The sequence below is a fragment of the Hemicordylus capensis genome, chromosome 2, assembly GCF_027244095.1.
Source record: "Hemicordylus capensis ecotype Gifberg chromosome 2, rHemCap1.1.pri, whole genome shotgun sequence".
In the NCBI taxonomy this organism is placed as follows: Eukaryota; Metazoa; Chordata; class Lepidosauria; order Squamata; family Cordylidae; genus Hemicordylus; species Hemicordylus capensis.
The window spans coordinates 236,228,059-236,251,519 of record NC_069658.1 but is presented as its reverse complement, the minus strand read 5'-3'; the positions used below and the strand labels follow the sequence as shown (position 1 = coordinate 236,251,519).

Below are 23,461 nucleotides of genomic sequence, written 5' to 3'. Positions count from 1 at the left end.
GGTGATGATCGCTTTCAAGTCTGGGGCTAATCTATAAAAGGTGCAACTGCCAGAAACGTGTGAGTTATCCTGGTCACCATCTCTTCAAGCAAGAAACAAACACCAACCGTTAATACAGGAGTATCGTTTGAACCAAAAGAAGCACATAGGCTCCTTTCCATTGGGCTTCTAATAAAGTCTTTATTATATACAACAAACCTTATGCAAAGCAATAGAATAATACTTGCAAAAGGTTCAAAAAGTGGGACTGTCAAATGGAGTGAAAATTAACATGGTGCCTGTATTGCCTAGCTGTACAAGCCCAATTCAAGGGGAAAAAATCCCCCCCCTTGGTTTCCAAGCTAGCAAGCACAGCCTCATTAGCCCAATCAAAACTTACACACCGAAGGTAGAAGGAATGGAACATCTCATGCCTCTGGCCTTCATCACATAAATCTGTCCAGAGAAACCCTTCTAAGTCCCGCCTCCCATCTCAGGGTGTTCAAAAAGGCAGTAACATTCCTTGGTTGAAAACGGGACTTCCGTGTTGGTCACATTTTGTTGAGACATTGAATATCTGGGAACCAGCCCAACAGCTGGTCCACCTTTTACCTGTGTGGAATCTTTGACGCAATTGGAAATTTTTGCTCCAACTTAAGCTCTTTCCACACTCATAACAATGTATATCGTTTCTCTCCTGTGAAGATTCGGTGATGGACAGTAAGCCTGACAACCTGAGTAAAACATTTTCCACATTGAAAGGCATTTAAAAGGCCTCTAAACTGTGTGGATTCTTTGATGTAATGTAAGGTTTACAAAGTATTTATTATATACAGGAAAAACTTATGCAAAACAATAGAATAATATTTGGAAAAGGTTCAAAGCATTAAAAGCCCACAAAAAGTGGGACTGTCAAATGGAGTGAACACGGTGCCTGTATTTGCCTAGGTGTACAAGTCCAATTCAAGAAAAAAATCCACCCCCCGTTCTAGTTAGTTTCCAAGCTAGCAAGAACAGCCCAATTAGCCCAATCAAAAAGTACACACCAGAGGTAGGAGGAATGGAACGTCTCATGCCTCTGGCCTTCATCACATAAATCTGTCCAGAGAAACCCTTCTAACTCCCCACTCCCATCTCAGTGTGTCCAAAAAGGCAGTAACATTCCTTTGTTGAAAAGGGGTCTACAGTGTTGGTTCCCACATTCTGTTGAGACTTTGAATGTCTGGGAACCAGGCCAACAGCCACTCCACTTTTCCCCTTTCTGGAATCTTGGAGGCAATTTGAGATTTTTGCTCCAACTTAAGCTCTTTCCACTTTCTTAACCAGGTATATGGTTTCTCTCCTGTGAAGATTCGGTGATGGACTGTAAGTCTGACAACCTGAGTAAACCATTTTCCACATTTTGGACATTTAAAAGGCCTCTAAACTGTGTGGATTCTTTGATGCAAAATAAGACTTATGTTTTGACTAAAGCTCTTTCCACACTCTGAGCAGGTATATGGTTTCTCTCCTGTGTGGACTCTTTGATGGACAGTAAGTCCTGATTTACAACCGAAGCTCTTTCCACACTCTGAGCAGGTATATGGTTTCTCTCCTGTGTGGACTCTTTGATGGACAGTAAGTCCTGACTTCTGATTAAAGCTCTTTCCACACTCTGAGCAGGCATATGGTTTCCTTGTTGTGTGATTTCTTTGATGCAATGTAAGTTGTAGGTTTTGACTAAAGCTCTTTCCACACTCTGAGCAGGTATATAGCTTGTCTTCTGTGTGGACTCTCTGGTGGTAAGTAAGTGTTGTCTTATGATTGAAGCTCTTTCCACACTCTGAGCAGGTATATGGTTTTTCTCCTGTGTGGACTCTTTGATGGGAAGTAAATCCTGACTTATGGCTGAAGCTCTTTCCACACTCTGAGCAGGTATATGGTTTATCTACAGTGTGTGCTTTCTTATGATACCTGAGTGTTGCCTTATGGCTGAAGCTCTTTCCACACTCCAAGCAGGTATATGGTTTCTCCCCTGTGTGGATTCTATGATGGTCAGTAAGCTGTGACTTCCGAAGGAACCGCTTTCCACACTCCGAGCAGGTATATAGTTTCTCTCCTGTGTGTAGTCTTTGATGGGAAGTAAGTCCTGACTTCTGTCTGAAGCTCTTTCCACAGTCTGAGCATGAATATGGTTTCTCTCCTGTATGGACTCTTTGGTGTATATTAAACTGTGACTTCTGTCTGAACTGCTTTCCACACTCTAAGCAGGAATATGGTTTTTCTCCTGTATGGACTCTTTGATGGTAAGTAAGCATTGCCTTCCAAACGAAGCTCTTCCCACACTCTGAGCAGGTATGTGGTTTCTCTCCTGTGTGGATTCTTTCATGAGTAGTAAGCTTTGCCTTCTGACTGAACCGCTTTCCACACTCTAAGCAGCTATGTGGTTTCTCTCCTGTGTGGTTTCTTTGATGGTTAGTAAGCTGTGACTTCTGTCTGAACCGCTTTCCACACTCTGAGCAGGAATATGGTTTCTCTCCTGTGTGGACTCTTTGATGGGAAATAAGCGTCCCCTTCTCACAGAAGCTCTTTCCACACTCCAAGCAGGTATGTGGTTTCTCTCCTGTGTGGATTCTTTGATGCTTAGTAAGAGTTGTCTTATGTTTGAACCGCTTTCCACACTCTGAGCAGGTATGTGGTTTCTCTCTGGTGTGGACTATTTGATGCGAATTAAGCTTTCCCTTATTCCTGAAGCTCTTTCCACACTCTGAGCAGATAAATGGTTTCTCTCCTGTGTGGACTCTTTGATGGGAAATAAGCGTTCCCTTCTCACTGAAGCTCTTTCCACATTCCGAGCATTTAAATGGCTTCTTACCTGTGTGGATTCTTTGATGGACATTAAGTATTTTCTTATGACTGAAACTCTTTCCACACACTGAGCAGGAATATGGTTTCTCTCCTGTGTGGACTCTTTGATGGGAAATAAGTGTTCCCTTCTCACTGAAGCTCTTTCCACATTCTGAGCATTTAAACGGCTTCTCTCCTGTGTGGATTCTTTGATGGGCAGTAAGATATGACTTCTTACCGAACCGCTTTCCACACTCTGAGCAGGAATATGGTTTCTCTCCTGTATGGACACTTTGATGGGAAGTTAGTATATCCTTACAACTGAAGTTCTTTCCACATTCTGAGCAGGTATAGGGTTTCTCTCCTGTGTGGACTCGCTGATGGACAGTAAGCTTGACAGGCCGATTGAAGCTCTTTCCACATTCTGAGCATTTAAACAGCTTCTTACCTTTGTAGATTCTTTGATGGAGGCCAAGTCCTTCCTTCTGACTGAAGCTCATTCCCCACTCTGAGGAGTTATGTGGTTTCTCTCCTGTGTGGATTCTGGGATGTCTGCTCAGAGGCGGCTGGCTAGTCAAGGTTTCTACATCCTGAGGGCTCTTATTCCTATTGCTTCCCTTGTGGCATTCTCCTGGGAATGGGAAGGAATGCAAGTCTGGCCCTTCGGAAGGACTAGTCTGCCTCGACGTCTGGCTCCCTTCGGTTCTCCTTCTCGCTCCATCGGCCGGTTTCTCTCCCTCCCTCCAATCACCTGCAGCAATAAAAAGAGGAACGTGGTGAGGGAGCAACAGAGTCTCACCTCATTGAGCAAGCCCAGCTGACTGCTGTGAGGAGACAACCGTACCAAAGAGGCAGTGGAAAGGCAGCTCCTGCTAGAAGGAAACAGCCTCCATTGCAGGGGTGGGCAAACTGGCCACTCCAGCTGTAGCTGAATGTCAACTCCCATAACCTACAGCAACCTTTTATCCTGTCTGGGGAAGATGGGGGTTGTAGTTCCAGAGCACCTGGAGGGCCCACTTTTCCCACCCCTTTCTAGTGAGTGGTATCAACTAGCAGCCACTTGCTCCACAAGATGCGTTTTCCACCATTTGGACACCCTTCTTTGGATGGCTGAAAACTCTCCCTCACCCTGCGGATAGAATCAGCGATTCCTTGGCCATCTCCACCGTCAGATCTTTCAAGTGGGTGACATTCAGTTTGAGGAAAAGCTCTGTTTGGGAGTTAGAATCACTTCATTTATTCCCTGGCCATCTATCTCCCCTGTCAGATCTTTCAAGTGGGTGACATTCAGCCGGAGGAAAAAGTCTTCCGGGGAGAACGGTACGTTGGTACTCACTATGGAGGTGTCTCCTGGCTGATGTAGAAGACGTCACCCAATGTGGGATTACATCCCCCCACATGCTCCAGAAGGCAGGAAGTAGTAATACTTGAAGATCCTTAACCCAGTGCATGTGGGCTGATCTCCTCAGTGCCTAAAACAGCTCTAGCTTCAGAAGAGGAAAAAACAATAAGAAACCAACAGAACATTGTGAGAAATAACAACACAGTAGAGAGAGACTAAGGAAGCCCCCCTCCTCAGTGAGCAGATCCAGCATACCAACCACCCGGGTGGGCCTTGGGTGACCTCCTCTACACCAGGCAGAAGACGCCTTCATGGCGAGTACCAATGTACCTTTCTCGGCTGGTGTAGGAGGTCAGCCAACGTGAGAGATACCACAGCACCAACTACAGGAGGAACTAAACCCCGGCTGAATCTATTGACCCGGAAGGACCCATTGCAGGACCCTGTGACCAAACACCACCCTGGCAGATGCGTGTTCATCCAGCTTGTCATGCCTGGATTAGGTGAATGGAGGGCGGGGGGGAAAGTCACTGCTTTGCAGATCTCCTCGAGTGAGGCCGGTGATGACAAGGCCACTGAAGTGGCCACAGACCTCGTAGAGTGAGCCGTGACTTGACCAGGTACTGGAAGGTTCTGAGCTCCATAAGGCGCCATGATGCATGCCCTAACACAGGGATTATCAAAGTTGGGTCCCCAGATGTTATTGAACTTCAACTCCCATAATCCCCAGTCCCAGTGGCCTTTGGTTGAGGATTATGGGAGTTGAAGTCCAATAACATCTGGGGACCCAACAGTGAGAAGGTGAAGAGACCTGGACCTTGTCCCTCCCTGACTGTTTATGTGCGCCTTCGTAGATGTGTTGTCTGTGCGCACAAGCACATTTTTCCCTTTTACTAGCGGGAGGAACACTTTTACAGCCAGGAAGACAGCCCGCAGCTCCAACCAGTTGATACTGTGAGGAACCTCCTCCTCCATCCACTGACCCTGTGCAGATTTGTTCAAGCAGTGAATGCCCCCTCTCCAGCCCCAGAGGCTGGCATCGGTGTCTCTAAGACCCTCTCCAGCTGCATAAACAGATTCCCCTTTTTGAGGTTCCCTTGATAGGTCCACCAGGCAATTGACTCCCGAGAGGATTCGATATTGGGGGCCTTTTGTCACGCTGGAGAGCGATTCTGTGTTGGTAGGGCAGAAAGGGCCCATCGTAACTGGTGCAGATGATGTCTCGCCCAGGGGACCGAATCCATGGCCACCACCATAAGCCTCAGAAGTCTTGTAAGGCTGTGTAATCTGGCTGACGACCCCGCAGTGACCGCATGAGCCCGAGCTGAAAGAACTTCCATCCTGTCCTGTGATAGGTAAGGTCTGCAGACCGAGGTTCGCCCAGGAGACGAAGGCGGAATGTAGGTGTCAAGTGACTCTTTCCTACATTTATCAGGAAGCCATGAGCGCACAAAACTGATTTTGTCCTGGACAGGGCTGAGCGTACTGCTGCTACCAAACTTGCTCGAATGAACAGATCGTCTAGATAGCAATACCGGTGAATTCCTTCTGTACAAAGAATATTTGACTAGGGGACTCCGCACCTTTGTAAAAACACAGGGAGCCGACGAGAGACTGAATGGTAATGCCCGGTATTGATGATGCCTCTCTTCCAAAGGGAAGAGAGCTGGTCTAAGGGAGAGAGCTGGTCTTGTGGTAGCGAGCATGACTTGTCCCCTTAGCTAAGCAGGGTCTACCCTGGTTGCATATGAAAGGGAAACTAGAAGTGTGAGCACTGTAAGATATTCCCCCTAGGGGATAGAGCCGCTCTGAGAAGAGCATCTAGGTTCCAGGTTCCTTCCTGGCATCTCCATGACAGGGCAGAGAGAGATTCCTGCTTGCAACCTTGGAAAGGCCGCTGCTAGTCTGTGTAGACAATACTGAGCTAGAGGGACCTATGGGCTGAATCAGCATATAGCAGCTTCCTATGTTCCTTGCTATGTAACAAAAGGGAAGTAGGTGCACAGATGAATGGGGATGTGCAGGTCTCCATCCTGAACCTCTTTTGATTACAAATCTGTTGATGGGGCGCAGATTCAGGACAGCTCTCGCCAAATTTTCCTTCTTTGGCACCAGAAGGATCACAGAGTAGACCCCCATGCCCCTCTGAATTTGAGGAACATCCTCTATGGCCCCTATGTCTAACCGATGGATGGCTAGCAGCAGTCCTTTGTGCTTTCCAATATTCCTTGATCTTGGCGTGAGGAGGAACTTGTTTCCCTTGGGGCTGGAGAGCTCCACTCTGTAACCTTTTTGTACTATGGAAAGAACCCACCTGTCTGAAATGCATTCTTTCCAGAAGGCCGGAAGTCCAACAGGCGGGCTCCCACCTTGTCGCCCTGGTTGTTAGGACTGCTGCTTGGGGCCCCTTGACTGAGAAGCAAAAGACCGGCGGTTCTGAGAGGAGAAGGACTGCCTGCCTTGACCTCTTGACCTGTTCCACTGGGGCCCGAATGCTCTGAAACAGGGATTCTCAACATTGGGTCCCCAGATCTTATTGGACTTCAGCTCTCATAATCCCCAGCCCCAGTGGCCTTTGCTTGGGAATTATGGGAGTTGAAGTCCAATAACATCTGGGGACCCAACGTTGAGAATTCCTGCTCTGAAAGACTTCCTCTGAAGGTATTGTGGCTTGAACGCCCTGAATGGCTGCGAAGATCTAAGTGGGAAGCCCTTTTCTTCCTTCCGAGGGGCGAATGGTAATGCCTTCCTCTTATCTTTAGTTTCAACAAGCACCTCCTTCAGGGCATCATCCCCGAAGAGCTTCCAGCCCGCATACGGCACAACTGTCAAGTTCGATCTGGAGGTGTTATCCACTTTGCAGTACTTCAGCCAGATGTTGCGTCTGGCTAACACCCCCGCACCAGCTGCCTGGGCTGAGAAACAGACACTGTCGAGAGTGGCATCTGCAGAGAAAGCTGCTGCCCTTTTCAAACGGAGAAGTTTATGTCTCCACCTGTCAGGATCCACAGGGGGGTCATTGAGCAACTCATCAATCCAAAGCACCAAAGCCATAGAGACCTAGGAGGCTGTGGTGTCCCCTCTAATAGCCATAGTAGAATAATCATGGGCCCTTCGAAGAGCGGCCTCTGCTTTCTTCTCTGCCGGGTCCTTAAACGTAGAATCTTTATCTTTTGGAACGACCACGCCACTGAGGAGGGCGCCAAAGGATGCATTAGAATGGTCCGCCCGAAGAGGTTACTGGATCCGGTAGGATTCCAAGATGCCTTGGAGGGATTTAATGTTGGCTCTGCTGGTGATCCTGTTGATACCCTGGTTGAGAACTGGAACAACTTGCTCACCAGGGCAGTAGACACGATTGCTCCTAAGCGTCCCCTCCGACCTGCTTCAAAATTGGCCCCTTGGTATACGGAAGATCTACGGGGGCTGAAGCGACAAGGTAGGCGACTGCAGCGCAAGTGGAGAAAAACTTGACTCGAGTCCGACAGATTACGACATGGAGCACATTTAAAGGTCTATGCTCAGGCGATACGTGCGGCAAAGAAGCGGTTCTTTTCTGCCCGTATTGCCTTTGCGAGTTCATGTCCGGCGGAGTTGTTCAGGGTTGTGAGGGGACTAGTATCTGCTCCCTCTCCCTTGAACCAGAATTTGGAGGCATTAGTTACCCGCTGTGGTGTGTTTAATGAATTTTTCACAGAAAAAATATCTCGGATTCGGGCTGACCTAGATGGAGACTCCACAATTAATTTGATGTCTGAACTGGAGGTGTGCGACAACTCCTCTTATACGATTCGACTGGATCGATTTCAGTTTGTGACTCCTGATGATGTGGACAAGCTGCTTGGAGCAGTGAGGCCTACCACTTATCCTCTTGATCCTTGTCCAACATGGCTTGTTCTATCTAGCAGGGAGGCTGTTGTAAGTGGCCTGGTAGAAATCATAAATGCTTCTCTGAGGGAGGGCAGGATGCCTCCTTGTCTTAAGGAGGTAATTATTAGACCTCTTCTAAAGAAACCTGCATTAGATCCCTCAGAGTTGAGCAACTATAGGCCAGTTTCCAACCTCCCATGGTTGGGCAAGGTTATTGAGAGGGTGGTGGCCTCTCAGCTCCAGGCGGTCTTGGAGGAAACTGATTATCTAGACCCGGGCGGGCTATGGGGTGGAGACTGCCTTGGTCGGCCTGATGGATGATCTCCAATTGGCAATGGACAGAGGAAGTGTGACTCTGTTGGTCCTTTTGGATCTCTCGGCGGCTTTCGATACTATCGACCATAGTATCCTTCTGGAACGTCTGAGGGGGTTGGGGGTGGGAGGCACTGTTTTACAGTGGTTCCGCTCCTACCTCTCGGACAGATTCCAGGTGGTGTTGATTGGAGATTGTTGCTCTTCAAAATCTGAGCTTAAGTATGGTGTCCCTCAAGGCTCCATACTCTCTCCAATGATTTTTAACATCTACATGAAACCGCTGGGAGATCATCAGGGGATTTGGAGCTGGGTATTACCAGTATGCTGATGACACCCAGATCTACTTCTCCATGTCTACTTCTTCAGGAGCTGGCATATCCTCCCTAAATGCCTGCCTGGAAGCAGTAATGGGCTGGATGAGGGAGAATAAACTGAAGCTGAATCCAGATAAGACAGAGGTACTTATTGTGCGGGGTCGCAACTCTAGAGACGATGTCGATCTGCCTGTTCTAGACGGGGTCACACTTCCCCAAAAGGAACAGGCTCGCAGTCTGGAAGTACTTCTGGATCAACGTCTCTCCTTGGTTTCTCAGGTTGAGGCGGTGGCCAGGGGTTCTTTCTATCAGCTCCGGCTGATACGCCAGCTGCGCCCATTTCTTGAGATCAATGACCTCAAAACAGTGGTACATTTGTTGGTAACCTCCAGACTGGGCTTCTGTAATGCGCTCTACGTGGGGCTGCATTTGTACGTAGTCCGGAAACTTCAGTTGGTTCAGAATGCGGCAGCCAGGTTGGTCTCTGGGTCATCTTGGAGAGACCACATTACTCCTTTGTTGATGGAGTTACACTGGCTGCCAATAGGTTTCCAGGCGAAATACAAAGTGCTAGTTATAACTTATAAAGCTCTAAACGGCTTAGGCCCTGGGTATTTAAGAGAGCATCTTCTTCGCTATGAGCCCCACCGGCCGTTGAGGTCACTTGAGGAGGTCTGTCTCCAGTTGCCACGAACATGTATGGTGGCTACACAGAGACGGGCCTTCTCGGCTGCTGCCCCGAGATTGTGGAATGTGCTCCCTGCTAAGATACGATCCTCCCCATCTCTCGCAATTTTCAGAAAACACCTGAAAACACATCTCTTCAACCAGGCTTTTTCAGCTTTTTAAAACTTGTTTTTAAATAGTTCTGAATATTTAATTGTTGTTTTATGATGTTTTTAATTGTTAATTATTGTTTTATGTTTTATAATTTTTGTTTTAATGACTAATTGATTTTAATGGTGTTTTAATGTAAACCGCCCTGAGCCTTTTGGAAGTGCGGTATAAAAGTTTTAATAATAAATAATAATAAATAAATCTGTAAGGGAAACCTTCAGCAGATTTAATGCCTCTTCATCAAAATTATAGAACTTACTGGCCAATGACGAGGTACACTTGGAGGTAGAGACAGATGACCATTCCTCCTTAATCGCGTTAGTGAAGCCCTCTGGCATCACCGCTCTAGTTAAGGGAAACTTGGATTTCAGTAGAACCAGAGTACCCTTGGAAATTAGGGTACCCTCTTCCGGGGAGCTGGTTTTAGGCCCAAGGCCACTATTGACTGGTTAATGAGGGGTTGAACGTCCTCCATTAGGGAGAGTCTCTGATTATAAGCACTAGCCCCTGGCTCCTCAGGCAACTGGCCCTCCTCACACGAGGACGAATCCAAGTCCTGATCCCCCATAACTGTGTCCACAGTTGCAATAAATCAGGGGAGTCCTCCCCAGAGTCCTCTGAAGAACGCTGACCCCTAACTCTTGAAAGGGTATGCTTAAGAGACTGGACCCTTTGCCCGCTTTCTGGGTGGGGACTTATCCTGGGAATCCAAGGATGAAGAATAGTCCACAGCCCGCTTTTGACATCTGGCCCCATTCTGCCCCTTCAGAGCAGCAGCCAACGATTTCTGGACTGCCTCTTGGATCTAGCCCTTCAAAGTAGCTGGATCTGGCGTTTGCCCGCTCTCCCCCGCAGGTACACTTCCATGAGGGGACGGGACGATGGCGGGGGGGATTCAGTCGGGGATAGGTGTTCCTCTTCCCTGCCCCTCCTCCTGGGAGGGCTCAAGCCTAACCGTTGACTGACTCGCAGGGCTCCCTGGGCAATCCGGCAGTTTGCTCCCTGTCTGCCCTCTCTGTCTCCGCTGACTCCTCCTCCTCCGAGCCCGAGGGGCCTGGAAGACCCGCCACCTGCTGCCTTGACCGCTGCGGCCTGCCCGCGGCTTTGCCATCCAGGCACCCAGCCACCGGTGAGAGAAGGGGTGGTGAAGCGGCCTCCGAAGGGGCTCCTTTTTTTGCGCCATTGGGCGAGACATCGTGGCCTCTCGGAGCGCCCAGCAAGTGGGCCCTCTCAACGCACATGCGCTTCTTCTGCTGCCTCTTCAGTGCTGCCGATGGGGAGAGCCGGTGGCGAGAACCATGCCCAGACTCCCTGCTGTGAACATTGGACTGGTTCTCGGGCTGAGGGGAAAGCCGCTGTGGCCTTATGGTGCCAGCAAGGCTCCCCTGTACCGCCGCCATCTTGGCAGTGCTATTCGCGCTCTCCTCGTTTTGGCGGGAAGAGCCTTTGCTGCGCCGAGCTCTCTCTAAATGCCAACAGGGCGATATTCTTCTTTGCAGCCATCGGCCAGAGGGTCAACAGCAGGAGGGCAGAAAGAAAGAGAGGAGACCAGGTATGATATAAGAAGAGAATAAAGGGAGAGAGAAATGAGGCTGGATAATTAAAAAAAAGAAAATTCTTTTAAAAAGAAAAAAGCGCAAAGAAAATGGCAAGAAAAGGGACTAGAGGAATAGCAAAATAGAAGAGCAGCACAAGTGAAACAACAAGGATAAATGCAAAAGTAGAAGAGAGCTAAAGTGAGTGTGGAGCAAAGGCAAGAAGTAGGTGATCCGCCAACATGCACATCCGCCCTTCCTGCCTTCTGAAGCATGAGGGGGGATGTAATCTCATATTGGGTGCCCTCATACACCAGCCCAGAACCACCAGGAGGATCTGCTAGAGAAAGATGCCCACCACACAGCCTAGCAACTCCCTGTTGATCCCTCTCCTTCCTCCAGAAATGCACCCTCCCTTTCATAGGGACATAGGAAGCTGCCTTATACTGAGTCAGGCCATGGGTCCATCTAGCTGAGGATTGTCTACACAGACTGGCAACAGCTTCTCCACGGTTGCAGGCAGGACTCTCTCTTAGCCCTCTCTCGGAGATGTTGCCAGGGAGGGAATCTGTGTCTTTCTGCCTGCAAGCATGAGGAGCTCTCCCCACAAAAGCCCCATCCCCAAAGAGGAATCCGACAGTGCTCACAGCGAGTGCCCCCATTCAAAGGCAACCCAGGGCGGACCCTCTTTAGTCAAGGGGACAAACGATGCTTGCGATCACAAGGCCAGTTCTCCTCCAGACCTTGTTCGTGCCAGGAGGTGAGCTCAACTGTAGGAACGGAATTTTTTCCTTCAGATAGAAAGAAACCAGGTTGTTTTTAGAATTCCAGCGATCACAGATCGGTAGGGTGTATCCCTCTCAGCCCCAGTGCAGACAAGGAAACCCCAACCCTGAGGAAAGCGCCTTCTTAGACCACGCCAGGAGGCAGTCTCCAAACCCTGTGTCCGACACCACCCAACGTAGTGGCAACAGGTTCACGAGGCAAGGGCTGAAGGGAGCTCACAGTCTGGCCAGCTTGGAAGAGGAGCTGGTGGAGGTTTCGCCATTTGATTGAGGGTTTCAGGAATGTGGTCTTCTGGGCTCTGGACCATTTTACAAATAAGGAGAGTATCCAAGGAACACTGTCCAGCCACTGTCATCCCCAGAGTGCTTTGCTACACACTGACAAGAGCAGACATTTCTACGTTCATACAACCATCAGCCGAGGCAAGAAGGGAGGCTTACCCACAAAGGCCAGATGCCCAGAAATCTCCTCCAGGACTTCCCTGTGCAGAGCCCTTTGGCCTGGATCCAGCAGAGCCTCCTCCTCCTCGGAGAAACACACAGCCACCTCCTCCAAGCTCACAGACTCCTGAAAAGGGCAATCCAACATGAAGGTTGGACACGTGACCCAAGGCACTTAAGCTGGGGAGAGCTGAACGGGAAGGCAGGATCAACTTACCCTCCCCACCAAAAGCGGATTTGGGCCAGGGTGCCAATGGTCACTTGCTCACTGGAGTGACACTGCATTAGTTCCCTGAGGTGGGATTGGAAGGAGGAAGTCCTCCCTCATCCCACAATGCCCTGTGTGGGCAGTGGAAAGGCAGCCTGCTACAAAGCAGAAGGGCTCCTCTCCCTGGCTGCTCAGCAGTCAGGGCTCTATGGTCACCACTCCCGGCGGCCATTTTTAGAATCCCAATGGGACATACAACTGGGCAGTGAGGGAGGAAGTGTGCACGTGACCTCCTACCTCACTCTTAGCCGGGGTTTCCAAGGCAGGCTACCTGGAAGAAGAGCACCGGGATCGGGAGCCATCACAGTGGTTCTCACCACCAGCCTTTCCCGGGCTAGCACTGCCTTACCCAGGAAGGGCTGGTCCTGAGAACCACCTCACTGTATCTCCATCAGTCTTGCCAGAAAGGGGGAGGCTCAAGGTTCTCCTGGAGGACCCAACATTTCCTCTGTGGCTTTCAGAGACAGAAGGGAGCACCTTTGACTGAGGCTCAGTGGGGTCCAGAGAGAGGCGAGGTCTGCTTCTCCTCCTACCCAACCAGGGATTCTTCTCCTACCTGATCTGGTGAGTGCACAGCAACAGTTTCCACTCCACCACCAAGAAGAGAAGGTCCAGGAGGAGTCGCCAGAGTCATTTCACCGCCTAGAAGTGGGAAGAGAGTTGAGGCTCGATGGGCATTTTCCATGGAAGTGGCAGGAGTGAAATCAGTCTGTCTTCCTGTCACTTCAGGGCTCCATGCAAAGCTTTGTGTTGGAGCTCTACTCAGGAGGCTCAAGAGAAGCATCTCTAACACACAGGCTCAAGGGGAACCCCTTAGCAGCCCTGGAGTTTCTCAAGAGAGAAGAGCCAAGTCAAAAGACACCCCATGCATCCTTACCCAAGTCAATGGTGCAGCAGGAATGACTGGCCTAGCAAGCATGATGTTGCTAGTTCGAATCCAACTGGTATGTTTCCCAGACTATGGGATACACCTCTATCGGGCAGCAGCGAGATAGGAAGATGCTGAAGGACGTCACCTCGTATTGCACTGCAGGCGGCAGTGATCAACCCTTCCTGTATTTGACCAAAGACAACCACAGGGCTGTCAGGAGTCGACACCGACTCAACAGCACACTCTACCTTTATTCTTACCTAGCACAATGGGGCCTCCATCATTCTCCTGCATGATCCCTCTGAAAAGCAGCTTCTGACGGGTCACCAACAGAGCCCTCTTGCAATCTTGGAGCTCAGGGGCTGCTTGGGCTAACATCCCATCTGTCTGAAACAGGAGAAGGCGGTAGTTGGGGGGCATTTTTGAAAAGGTATTTCCATGCCTCAGCTCCAATTCCAATACCCTCTGGGAAGCCGTTTCAAAAAGCAGGCATCCCTGGGAACAACCTCTCCTAGTCCGAGCTTCACAGCCCAGAAGGTCCTCTAGAACAGGGATTCTCAACGTTGGGTCCTCAGATTTTATTGGATTTCAATTCCCATAATCCCGAGCTCCAGTGGCCTTCAGTTGGGGATTATGGCAGTTGAAGCCCAATAACATCTGGGGACCCAACATTGAGAATCCCTGCTCTAGAAGACAGCAGAAGATCATTGGAGAGGGAGGATAACCACTGATGACTGAGCACATCGGCTCCTTTGTAAAGTGGCGATTCTCTGATATTTAGCAGGAGGGGACAGACATAGGAACAGCTGCCTCATAGCGAGTCATCCAACTGGACCACCCTCCCACCTCCTCCCTCTCGCCTGCCCTGCATTCGCCCCCACCCCCTCCAGCACCCCACATGCACCCTCCAGGAAAGTGAAAGGGGGAGCAGATGCTGTTGACGCCAGCAAGCTCTGAAACTCCCCCTGCAAGAGGAGGAACTGGGGCAGGGAGTGATGTCATGCAGCCCCCTTCCCAGCTGTGGCCATCCAAGGACCCCCCCCCGACTCTCGCGCTCTCAACTCTGCTCTCTCCCCCCTCCATTCTTTCCCCTGCCTGAGATCCCCCTTCAGTGACCCCTCCTCTCTGCCTGGAGGACTGCTGGGCAAGGGAAGAGAGTCGCGCTTCCTAGAGAGAACGGTGAGACAGAAGGATGGCTCTGCAAGCAGCCTGCAGGCACTTCCCCAACCGTCTGTAAAAACAATACTTTGATTTCCATTGGAGAGATTTCTTTGCGCAGAAACGTTTTCTTAGGTATTTCAAGGTCACAGTCCCGGCACTGTTTGGTCTCTGCTGTATGAGAAAATGTCTCTGGACACTGTTTCCAAGATCTCAAGTTAACCCTTTGCTGGGTGAGCGGGTAGATTCTCAAAGCCTCAAAGATTCTCAATGCTGACTTCCACTTTTTCTCTCTGATGCATCTCTCCTTCTTCTCTTTGACTTTTCAAGATATGTGATTAATTCAAGGTTTTATTTATCTATCTATAGGTTTTAACTTTGAGTATAAGCATATACTATACCTCATTAATTGGCTTGTCAATGTATTCCCTGTGTTCTGTGCACTTTCTTCAATGTATTTCTGTACTGCTTCTCCTCCTTTTCCTACCAAACGTTATTTAGGGAACTTCATACAGGGTTTAATATTGAACTAAACTCAGCACTCAAAGTCTTAACCTAAAGAGTTAACACGTATCAGCATGATTGAAACTGAATTATATGTGATTATTTTGGGTTTCATTTGTAGCTGTAACCCGGAGTAGAACTTAATACCAAGCCTTAATACTTGCTTCCTCAAGGCATTCCCTGTGTTAACTGTCCTTTATATTTTAAACATTAATGTTTAGGGAGTTCTAAACAAGGTCCAATATGGGTAACAAGCTAATCAGGAATTAAGTTGCATTGTGGGCCTGATGGTTTAATAGACCTAAGGAACTGTCACATATATCTTCCTGTCTTTCCTTTTTTAGGGACATCATGAGAATGTATTAAGAAGGGGGGATTTAGGGAAGAATTGAGAATATCCTTGCAAACTTAATTCTTAGAAACAAAGTGTCGCAACCATGCAAACATATCCAAATATATGGAACAGGATTATTGGTTTTTCCTTACCACAGGACATTATAGTTCTAAAGGGAGAAGAATGACAAGCAGCTGAAGGGTATACTGCTTCTTCTATTAGTTTCAGTGAATGCAAACAACTGGAAGCAAACTGTGAAGGATTAGATACATGTATAGAGGGGATATTGTATTGCCATTGTCTGACATTTTTTGCTCCCAGTTGCAGGTTATAAAAATCAGTCAAGGCTGAATTTAGTTCCCTCCATTTATCTCTCCGGTATGTTTATTTGGTTTTCATTAGAGGAGTGGGACTACTAAAGGTTTAGCTGATCTCTGTTCATTATTTTACTGTGGTTTTTGTATTCCAGTTTGCGATTAGATGTGAATTTCATGAACTGGTGGATATGTGGCTTTGTATTTATAACACACATACTACTTTTGGTATGCCAGGAGTAGCGTTTTTTAACTCTTATTTTCCTCTCCATTGGATAATCTTGGTTGAAACCGTTTTGCATATACAGTTGCCCAATAATTAACTGAATTTAGGGGAAGTGTTCTGTGAGAGTTCTAAACTCTATTCTCTCTGATGATTAGGTTTCTAGTCGAGCCTATAGACATTGACAAGCCTTCTCTGTATTGCTGTTGGAATCTCCCACGGATTCTTTAGGAAGTAGCCAAATGGTTTTTGGAGGAGAGAGCCAGTATGAAGGGATTGAAGCAATTTAGGGTGCGATTTGAACGCAGACACATATAGAACTAACATGTGTCTTGCCTGAGAGATCTTTCCCCTTTATTGTATTGATATTGCAACATTATAAACGGTACTGAAGTGTACTTAATAATGTATATTAGGATATATTTGAGACATATATCTGAGGTACACCTAAAATTACATATCTGTTTTGAGCTCTTATTAGTAGGACCAATTTTTATTTAGATTCCTGTACCTGTTATTTATAACATTGAAACTCATGTGGAAGAGAACTGTACAGCACCTTACTGGTGAAGTCTGCTGCTGTGGTTCCTATTGTAAACTGGTTATCCGGTTGGATAGAACAAGGAATTTAAAATTCTTTGAATTCATTTTCAGTTTGTCTAGAATCATGGATGACCTTTGATCATTTTAGATTGTCTCAGCCCACCAGCTTAACATATAAGTCAATACATTATATCTCTCATTTAATGTTGAAGGGACGGAAAAGGCTAGAAGATCCATGATTTGTTTAGGAAATTTCCTTTTGTTGAGTATTGGAGAATAACACATTACAAAACATACTTTATTAAACATATACGTTACAAGACTCAGTTATCCCACTTATTGAAAGTTTCAATAAATTTTGTTTCTTATTATTGCTTATCCAGATCTTAATTCAGAAGTAGGACAAAATTGGGTTGGCTCTCTGCTCTTCAGACCGTTTGATAGTGGGATGATCAATCACACTAGGACAGACCTTTTCTTTTCTAATTTCCCTTTGTGGGGTTCAAGATTCTTTACTGATTGCTACTGATGTCTGATGCCTAGTTTAGGACCCTTTAGATTCAACTAACACTATTGTATTTTTCCTTTGTTTTGGTTTTGAAGGATAAGACCTTGTATGTAAATTTGTTTGGTCTTATTGGAGTCTCAGAGATGTAACCTTTCTGTTTCCACTTGTAATACTAATAAAAGCATTTTTTTAAAAAAGAAAAAAGAAAAAAACAATACTGCGCAAGATAGACCAATGGTCTGACATGGTAGATAGCAGCTTCCTATTGTCCCCTTGGCTAAGCAGCGTCCATCCTCATTTGCATTTGAATGGGAGTCTGCATGTGAGCACTGTCAGATATTCCCCTGAGGGAAGGGGCTGCTGTGGGAAGAGCATCTGCATCTTCTGCTTGCATGCAGAGGGTTCCATCTTCCCCCCCTGGAACCTCCAGATAGAGCTGAGAAAGACTCCTGTGCATAACCTTGGGGAATCTGCTGCCAGTCTGTGTAGATAATACTGAGCTAGATGGACCAATGGTCTGACTGGGTATGTGGCAGCTTCCTATGTTCCATCTCAGGCTCTTTCCTGAAACCTGCCGAGTAAGGAATTAGGGAAGAGGATGGCTTCTTTCTCTGCAGCTCAGAATATTAACAAAGCACTTTGGCTTGCTCTGAACTTCTGCATGAACTGAAAAAAATGTCTTTGGCTCTACTCCCAGGAAGATCAACTCACTCTATGGAGTGTCAAGCATCTGGTGATCACAAAACATATAAGTGAACCATGAGCCTAGGGAGATCAGAGTTCAGATGATTTCTGCATAAAACTCAGCAAGTGACAGAACTCATGAGGACAGTGTCCCCCACACTTCCAGGCCCTTGAAACTACCTGGATGAAATGCCTCACCTGCTGCTCTTCCTGGTTCTTCTCCTCTGCCTGGCTCAGGAGGAAACCTTCTGCCAGGGCCACCGCCTGCGAACTGGTCTCCGCTCTGCATTCTCTCACCCAGCTCTCCATCTCCGGGGGCAGGATGGTCAGGAACTGCTCCAGGATCACCAGGTCCAGCATCTGAGCTTTCGTGTGTCTCTCTGGCTCCAGCCACTGCTGGCAAAGGTGGTGGAGTTGGCTGCAAACCTCTCGGGGCCCTTCAACTTCCTGGTAAACGAACTGTCTGAATCTCCTGACCTGGACATCTGAGCTGGTGCTGCCTCCTCCCAGGATCTTCTGCACAGTTCTTTCCCAGAATCTCTTATCATTGCCAGACTGGGTGGCTGGAGGGCCTTTTTCTGTTCCCTTCCCTGATCCACTCTTTGCTGGGCTTGGCACATCCATGGTCTCTCTAAGCTCAGCTTAAGCTCCCAACACATCCAAAAGCTCTTCTTCCTCTAATGCTTCTTTGCTGCCCAGGCCAAGAAGAATGTGATGAATCCACCTCTTAGCCACACAAGGCCAAGGCATGTTTTCTGGTGCTTCTGAAAGTAATTGTCATTCCCAGACAAGCATATAGTTCACATTCAAACTCCAGCTTCTCCCTGAGAAAATGGGGAAGAAGAAAAAAACATGAAGAATCAGAGAGCATCAAAGACCAACACCAATTCATCTAACTCCTATTCAGGAACAGTCCCTACTAATTTCTAAGTTTTTTCTACCTTCAGTTAAGCTGGAGTCTACCTGCTGCTGGGGGCATGTGCACGCTGCGCGGGACCTCTCTGAGGGGGGGAAGCCTGGCTGATTCCGGGCGGGCCAGTGCAGCAGCGAGAAGCTTCCCTCGCCTTGAGTCATGTGTGCCCGAGAGCGAGGGAGCCAGAGGCGTCGTGGTTTGCATTGCGCCCCCTCTCCAGGGCTTAACTCCAATGGGCGGGGTGGAGGAGGAGGAGACGCAGGGACGACGGCAGCCGCTGGCTCCCCCTCACTCTCAGGCACACTACTTTTGTTGAGCAGCCCGGAATATGCCAGGTCTCCCTCCCTCAAAGACGCGCTTCCTCCCCAGCAGCAGCCTTCTCTTCTTCGGCTCTTCTCGAACCCAAGGCAAGCCCTCCCCCCACCAGCCTAAGGCAGGCAAAGGAATCCCATCTCCTCCCCCACACACCCCAACACACTGGCACCTGTGACTCCCCCTCCCCACAGGGAAAACGCCCCCTTTCCCGCCGCCAAGCTTTACCAAGTGTTTCCAGGGACACTCCCAGGGGACTTCTTCCCAGGGGACTTGCTGATGAGTGGTGACTGCTTTCATGTTTTTAGAGATCCCCAGAATATTAGAGGTCCACCTTTAATGGTTGTTTTTTATTTATGAATTTATACTATGATGTTGAATAGTACAGGGAGTGCAGTGTGCTCTATTCTGACAGAACAGGCAAATATTGATCATGAAGTAATGAACTCAGTTTATATTTATGCAGTGATAAGAAATTCTGAAACCAATTTTAAAAAAAGAATTCTGAACAGCTTTAATGCATTGGTGTTTTGGACTGTGATTTGATCTTAGAAGGTTGAGAGCTAATGAATGTGGGGATAAGTTCTCTATTCAAAAGGGGCGGGGGCAGTACATTTTAAGAGAGCATGGCATTATATAGATTTAGTCTTGCTGGTCTTGGTCTGTAATAAATGACAATTACAATATGGATTCAGTATTGTAATGCAGAAAAACATTATTGTGCTGGAAATGCACTCTATATGACTTGCAGGGTGGGGGGAATCATTCAAGAGCAACACATATTGAATATCTCAAGGACTAACATGTAACACATTGCCTTCCTTAATAGTTACTCAGCTTAAATATAGAAGTGCTGATACCATAACATAATTGGTTTGTTTGCAATTATAACATCCCAGTATTCCTCTATAACCCAATTAGGTAAGCAGTCATGAAACTTATGTAAGGTACACTGCATTGTTTAATTCTGAGATACCTTCAACACATGTACAGCAATACACTTAGCATTCTTTTAGTGCAGACAATGTCCATTGCTGTGGAGGGTGTCCACTATCTTTATAGAGTGTTTGTAATGATATATGAAGCCCATTTAATGCTAAAGCCAATAGCACCACTAAAGTACATGCCACTATGTGACGGGGGGGGGGGGATTCATAGCAGCTGTAATGTAAAATTCTACATAAAGTCAATATATAATATATAACATATAAATATAGCAAGAATGGAATTTAAGTAATAATTGTAGCAATCAGATGTACTAAAATACTGGCATCAATTCACTTCTAACTCATTCTCTAATTATCATTCAAACAAATCCATATTTCTCTGTGCTATTTGTATTAAGAGTAATTATCTCAGAACAAGGTAGTTCCTAAGGATGAATATTTCTAGGTTTAATAGTCTGAGGTCACCAGCTCCTCCCACCTGGTAATGAATCGTCAGGAAATACTCAATTCTTTAATGGTTATTGCTTGAAGAATGGTCAAGACAGATCACTTCAGTAAATAGTGTAAAATTGTGTTGCATCTTTGTACCTACACTTTAAATGCTATAAAGGTAGGCAGTGCCATAATTTGTAGTTGAAAAGATTTGTCCATTAACGAGCTTAACTTGTATTTTTGAGCAGATATTATGGTAAAGTTATCTGAAAGATGGGTGCCAGGTGTTTGGGGAGGGGGCGCAATTTCAGTGCTTGCCCTAGGCGCTATTTTCCCTAGATACGCCTCTGCCCAGAGGGAAGCCGGGCTAGAGAGCTCCTTCTACGGAGCCACACTCTGGGTCCAGCTGCCGATCAGTCGTCATGGAGAGGCTGCCAACCAGGGACTGAAGCAGGAGGGAGCCCTGCCAGACTGCTGTCCCTGAGCGGCAGCCTCTCCCACTGGGTGGCCCTTCTCCTCCCTCTCCTCCTCCTCTGCCTGCCTGTCACGGCCTTGCCTGTCGGGTCCCCTGAGAGGGAGGGGGGGCTCCCTTGCACCCCGGGTCCTCCCTTCCCTTCTTGGCACTCACCGGATTCTTCTCCCAAGAAGCTGCTGCTGGTGCTGCTGGCGAGAAAAGCCAGACGGGACGGGAAGTTCCTCCTTGCAGGGCCAGCCTTCCGTCTCAGCGGGCTCTCTAGGACGCGCAACTCTCTTCCTTTGCCCAGCGGTCCTCCAGGCAGAGGGGAGGGGCCACTGAAAGGGAATCTAGCTCACTCAGGCAGGGGAGAGAAGCTGTGTGTATCATCGAGGGGCCCATTTTAAAATTTTGCCTCTGGGCCCACTCCAGCCTTGTTACGCCCCTGAGCCACAGCCAACACGTTCATCCCCATCCAGTGTGCCCTCTTCATTTTTTTCAGCCATGAATGGAATGGGTTTTGTTCTGGGAGGCAATATCAAAGCAGTGTGCACACATGTGCATTATTATATGCCACTACAGATGAAACACACAGACTTAGCCTATTTGTCTCAATAGAAATGTGCCTCTAATAAACCCCTATAAAAAGTCAGAAATGTACATTCAGCAATCAGTTCAAACATCAGAAAATGAAAAGCCAAATAAGTGTATGTGGGCTGCAATGACTGAGCCAATTTCCTTAATAAATTTCTCTTTCACTCCTTCATTACCCAAGGGTCCAACTGCCTCCCTGGCAGTTTTCTTGCATCTTATGTATTTAAAGAAGTTTTTCTTATTCCCCTTGTTGCTTTTAGCTAAATGTTCCTCAAACTCTCTTTTTGCCTCCCTTATTGTCACCTGGCATTTCTTTTGCCAGAGTTTTGTGTTCCTTTCTGTTTTCCTCATTTGGGCCAGCCTTTCAATTTCAGAAGGAAGTCTTCTTCCCTTTTATGGCTTCCTTGACGGTACCTGTTAGCCATGCTGGCATCCTTCTGGACTTAGTGGTACCTTTCTTCCTTTTGGGTATACAATCTAACTGGGCTTCCATTTTAATTTTCCCTTTCAGTTTTCACCATGCTCCTCATTTTGGAGAAGTTTCCTCTTCTGAAATTCAAAGTGCCTTTGTTAGACTTCTTTGGTGATTCTCTCACCACATGTATGCTGAACTTGATTGCACTATGGTCACTGTTCCCATCTCTCTATACCTCTAATGATTGAATCACCCACTACAAGGAGGCCCCCACCCCCAGAGGAATATCCCTTGTGCAAGAGGATATGGGCTCTTCATCCACGGAAGGGTTCCCTTCCAAAGGAGTTCTCCCTTCCTCAGTCTGATGTTCTCCTTGCCCAAGACTTTCATTGTCCCCGATAGCAGCGGAGCTATCAGACCTGGAGTGGGATGCCACTACCACATACTTGAAAGTCTCGTCCGCATGCCTCTGTGTTTCTCTGAGCTTCTCCAGATCCGCCAGCTTGGTCTTGAGGGAACAAACCTGTTCTCTGCGAGCCAGGAGCTCCTTGCACTGAGCATTCACCCATGATTTCTGCCCATGGAACAAATAGTCATACTTGTGGCACTCTGTGCAATACACTGGGAAGTGCCCCCTCCCCTGCTGGCTTTCTAGCTACATAGTGCTTTTGTTGACTGTTTACAGGATTTGAAGATAGTTTATTTGAAGGACAGGCCTCAGCTGTAATGGTCAGCTATTTAACTGTCCAAACAGCCTTTCTCAGGAATATGAGGGAGGGATTTGTACTTACGTTCTTTTCTCCACCTGGCTCCTTGTGATTATAGGGGCTTGTTCCAGGCTCCCCCACACACTTCTCACTAAACTCCTGCAAAACTCCAACATCCTGTTTGCTATCCCGGTTGGCTATGTTCTGTTGACTATGCTCTGTTGGCTATGCACTCGGACCTTCACCTCTACTGTAGAGAGTAGGCTTCCAACTGAGACACAGGATGTGGGTTAAAGGAATGTGGGGCCTCCCCCAGTCCTAGCGGACTCTATTCTTTTCCCTCTCACGTAACACTAGAACCAGGGGTCATCCCATGAAATTGATTGCCACGAAATTTAGCACCAACAAACAGAAATACTTTCACACAATGCATAATCGGCTTGTGGAATTCTCTGCCACAAGATGTGGTGACAGCTAACAACCTGGATGGCTTTAAGAAGGGTTTGGATAACTTCATGGAGGAGAAGTGGCTACTAGTCAGAGGGCTGTGGACCACCTCCAGCCTCAAAGGCAGGATGCCTCTGAGTACCAGTTGCAGGGTAGTCACAGCAGGAGAGAGGGCATGCCCTCACCTCCTTCCTGTGACTTCCAGAGACATCTGGTGGGCCACTGTGCGAAACAGGATGTTGGACTAGATGGGCCTTGCGCCTGATTCAGCAGGGTAGTTCTTATGTTCATCCCCTCCAGGCAGAGACAAACTAAAACACAGGAATTTGCTAGCCCTGGCAAATCACACACACACAGTCTATGCTAGCCCTGGCAAATCACACACACAGAGACTAGGACTTATCCCTTAAAGAGAAACCAGCCCCTCAAGATTTCCCCTCCTCCTGTTAGTTAATTTAAAAGGGGGGAAAGGCTAGATGTTGTTCTGTTTAGAAAAGCTTGCTCACCCCCTGTAGCTACTCTTGCTCTTTCCAGAGTAGGCAAAAAGGAGATGGGGGAGGGAGGGGGGAGGGAGAGAGAGAGAGAGACA

General features: G+C 47.7%; 1 protein-coding gene and 1 pseudogene across 2 annotated transcripts; both read right to left on the bottom strand.

The window, feature by feature from the left end:
- Positions 1-785: 785 nt before the first annotated feature.
- Positions 786-23,461, bottom strand: part of LOC128341973 (zinc finger protein 850-like) — a 64,525-nt pseudogene continuing 41,849 nt past the window's right edge.
- On the bottom strand, positions 12,378-21,461 carry LOC128341969 (zinc finger and SCAN domain-containing protein 31-like). Of its 2 annotated transcripts, XR_008314694.1 has the most exons (5): positions 20,884-21,460; positions 17,850-18,475; positions 13,644-13,770; positions 13,390-13,565; positions 12,378-13,154 (listed from the first exon to the last, which is right to left on the bottom strand). XR_008314694.1 is itself a non-coding variant. In XM_053288701.1 (4 exons), exons 2-4 carry the CDS (start codon positions 18,273-18,275, stop codon positions 13,042-13,044), a joined length of 666 nt encoding a protein of 221 aa, XP_053144676.1. In that variant the 5' UTR covers positions 18,276-18,475; positions 20,884-21,461; the 3' UTR covers positions 12,378-13,041. The 2 variants fall into 2 exon arrangements, 1 of the variants encoding a protein (XP_053144676.1); XM_053288701.1 differs by lacking the exon at positions 13,390-13,565 and having other exon boundaries at positions 20,884-21,461.

Coding starts and splice junctions, on each gene's coding strand:
- LOC128341969 (XM_053288701.1), bottom strand. CDS start 18,275: ATGGATGTGCCAAGCCCAGCAAAGAGTGGATCAGGGAAGGGAACAGAA. Junction 13,771..17,849: donor AGAACCAGGAAGAGCAGCAG/GTGAGGCATTTC, acceptor CTCCTGTTTCAG/ACAGATGGGATGTTAGCCCA. Junction 13,155..13,643: donor TGGAGGCCCCATTGTGCTAG/GTAAGAATAAAG, acceptor TCCCACTTCTAG/GCGGTGAAATGACTCTGGCG.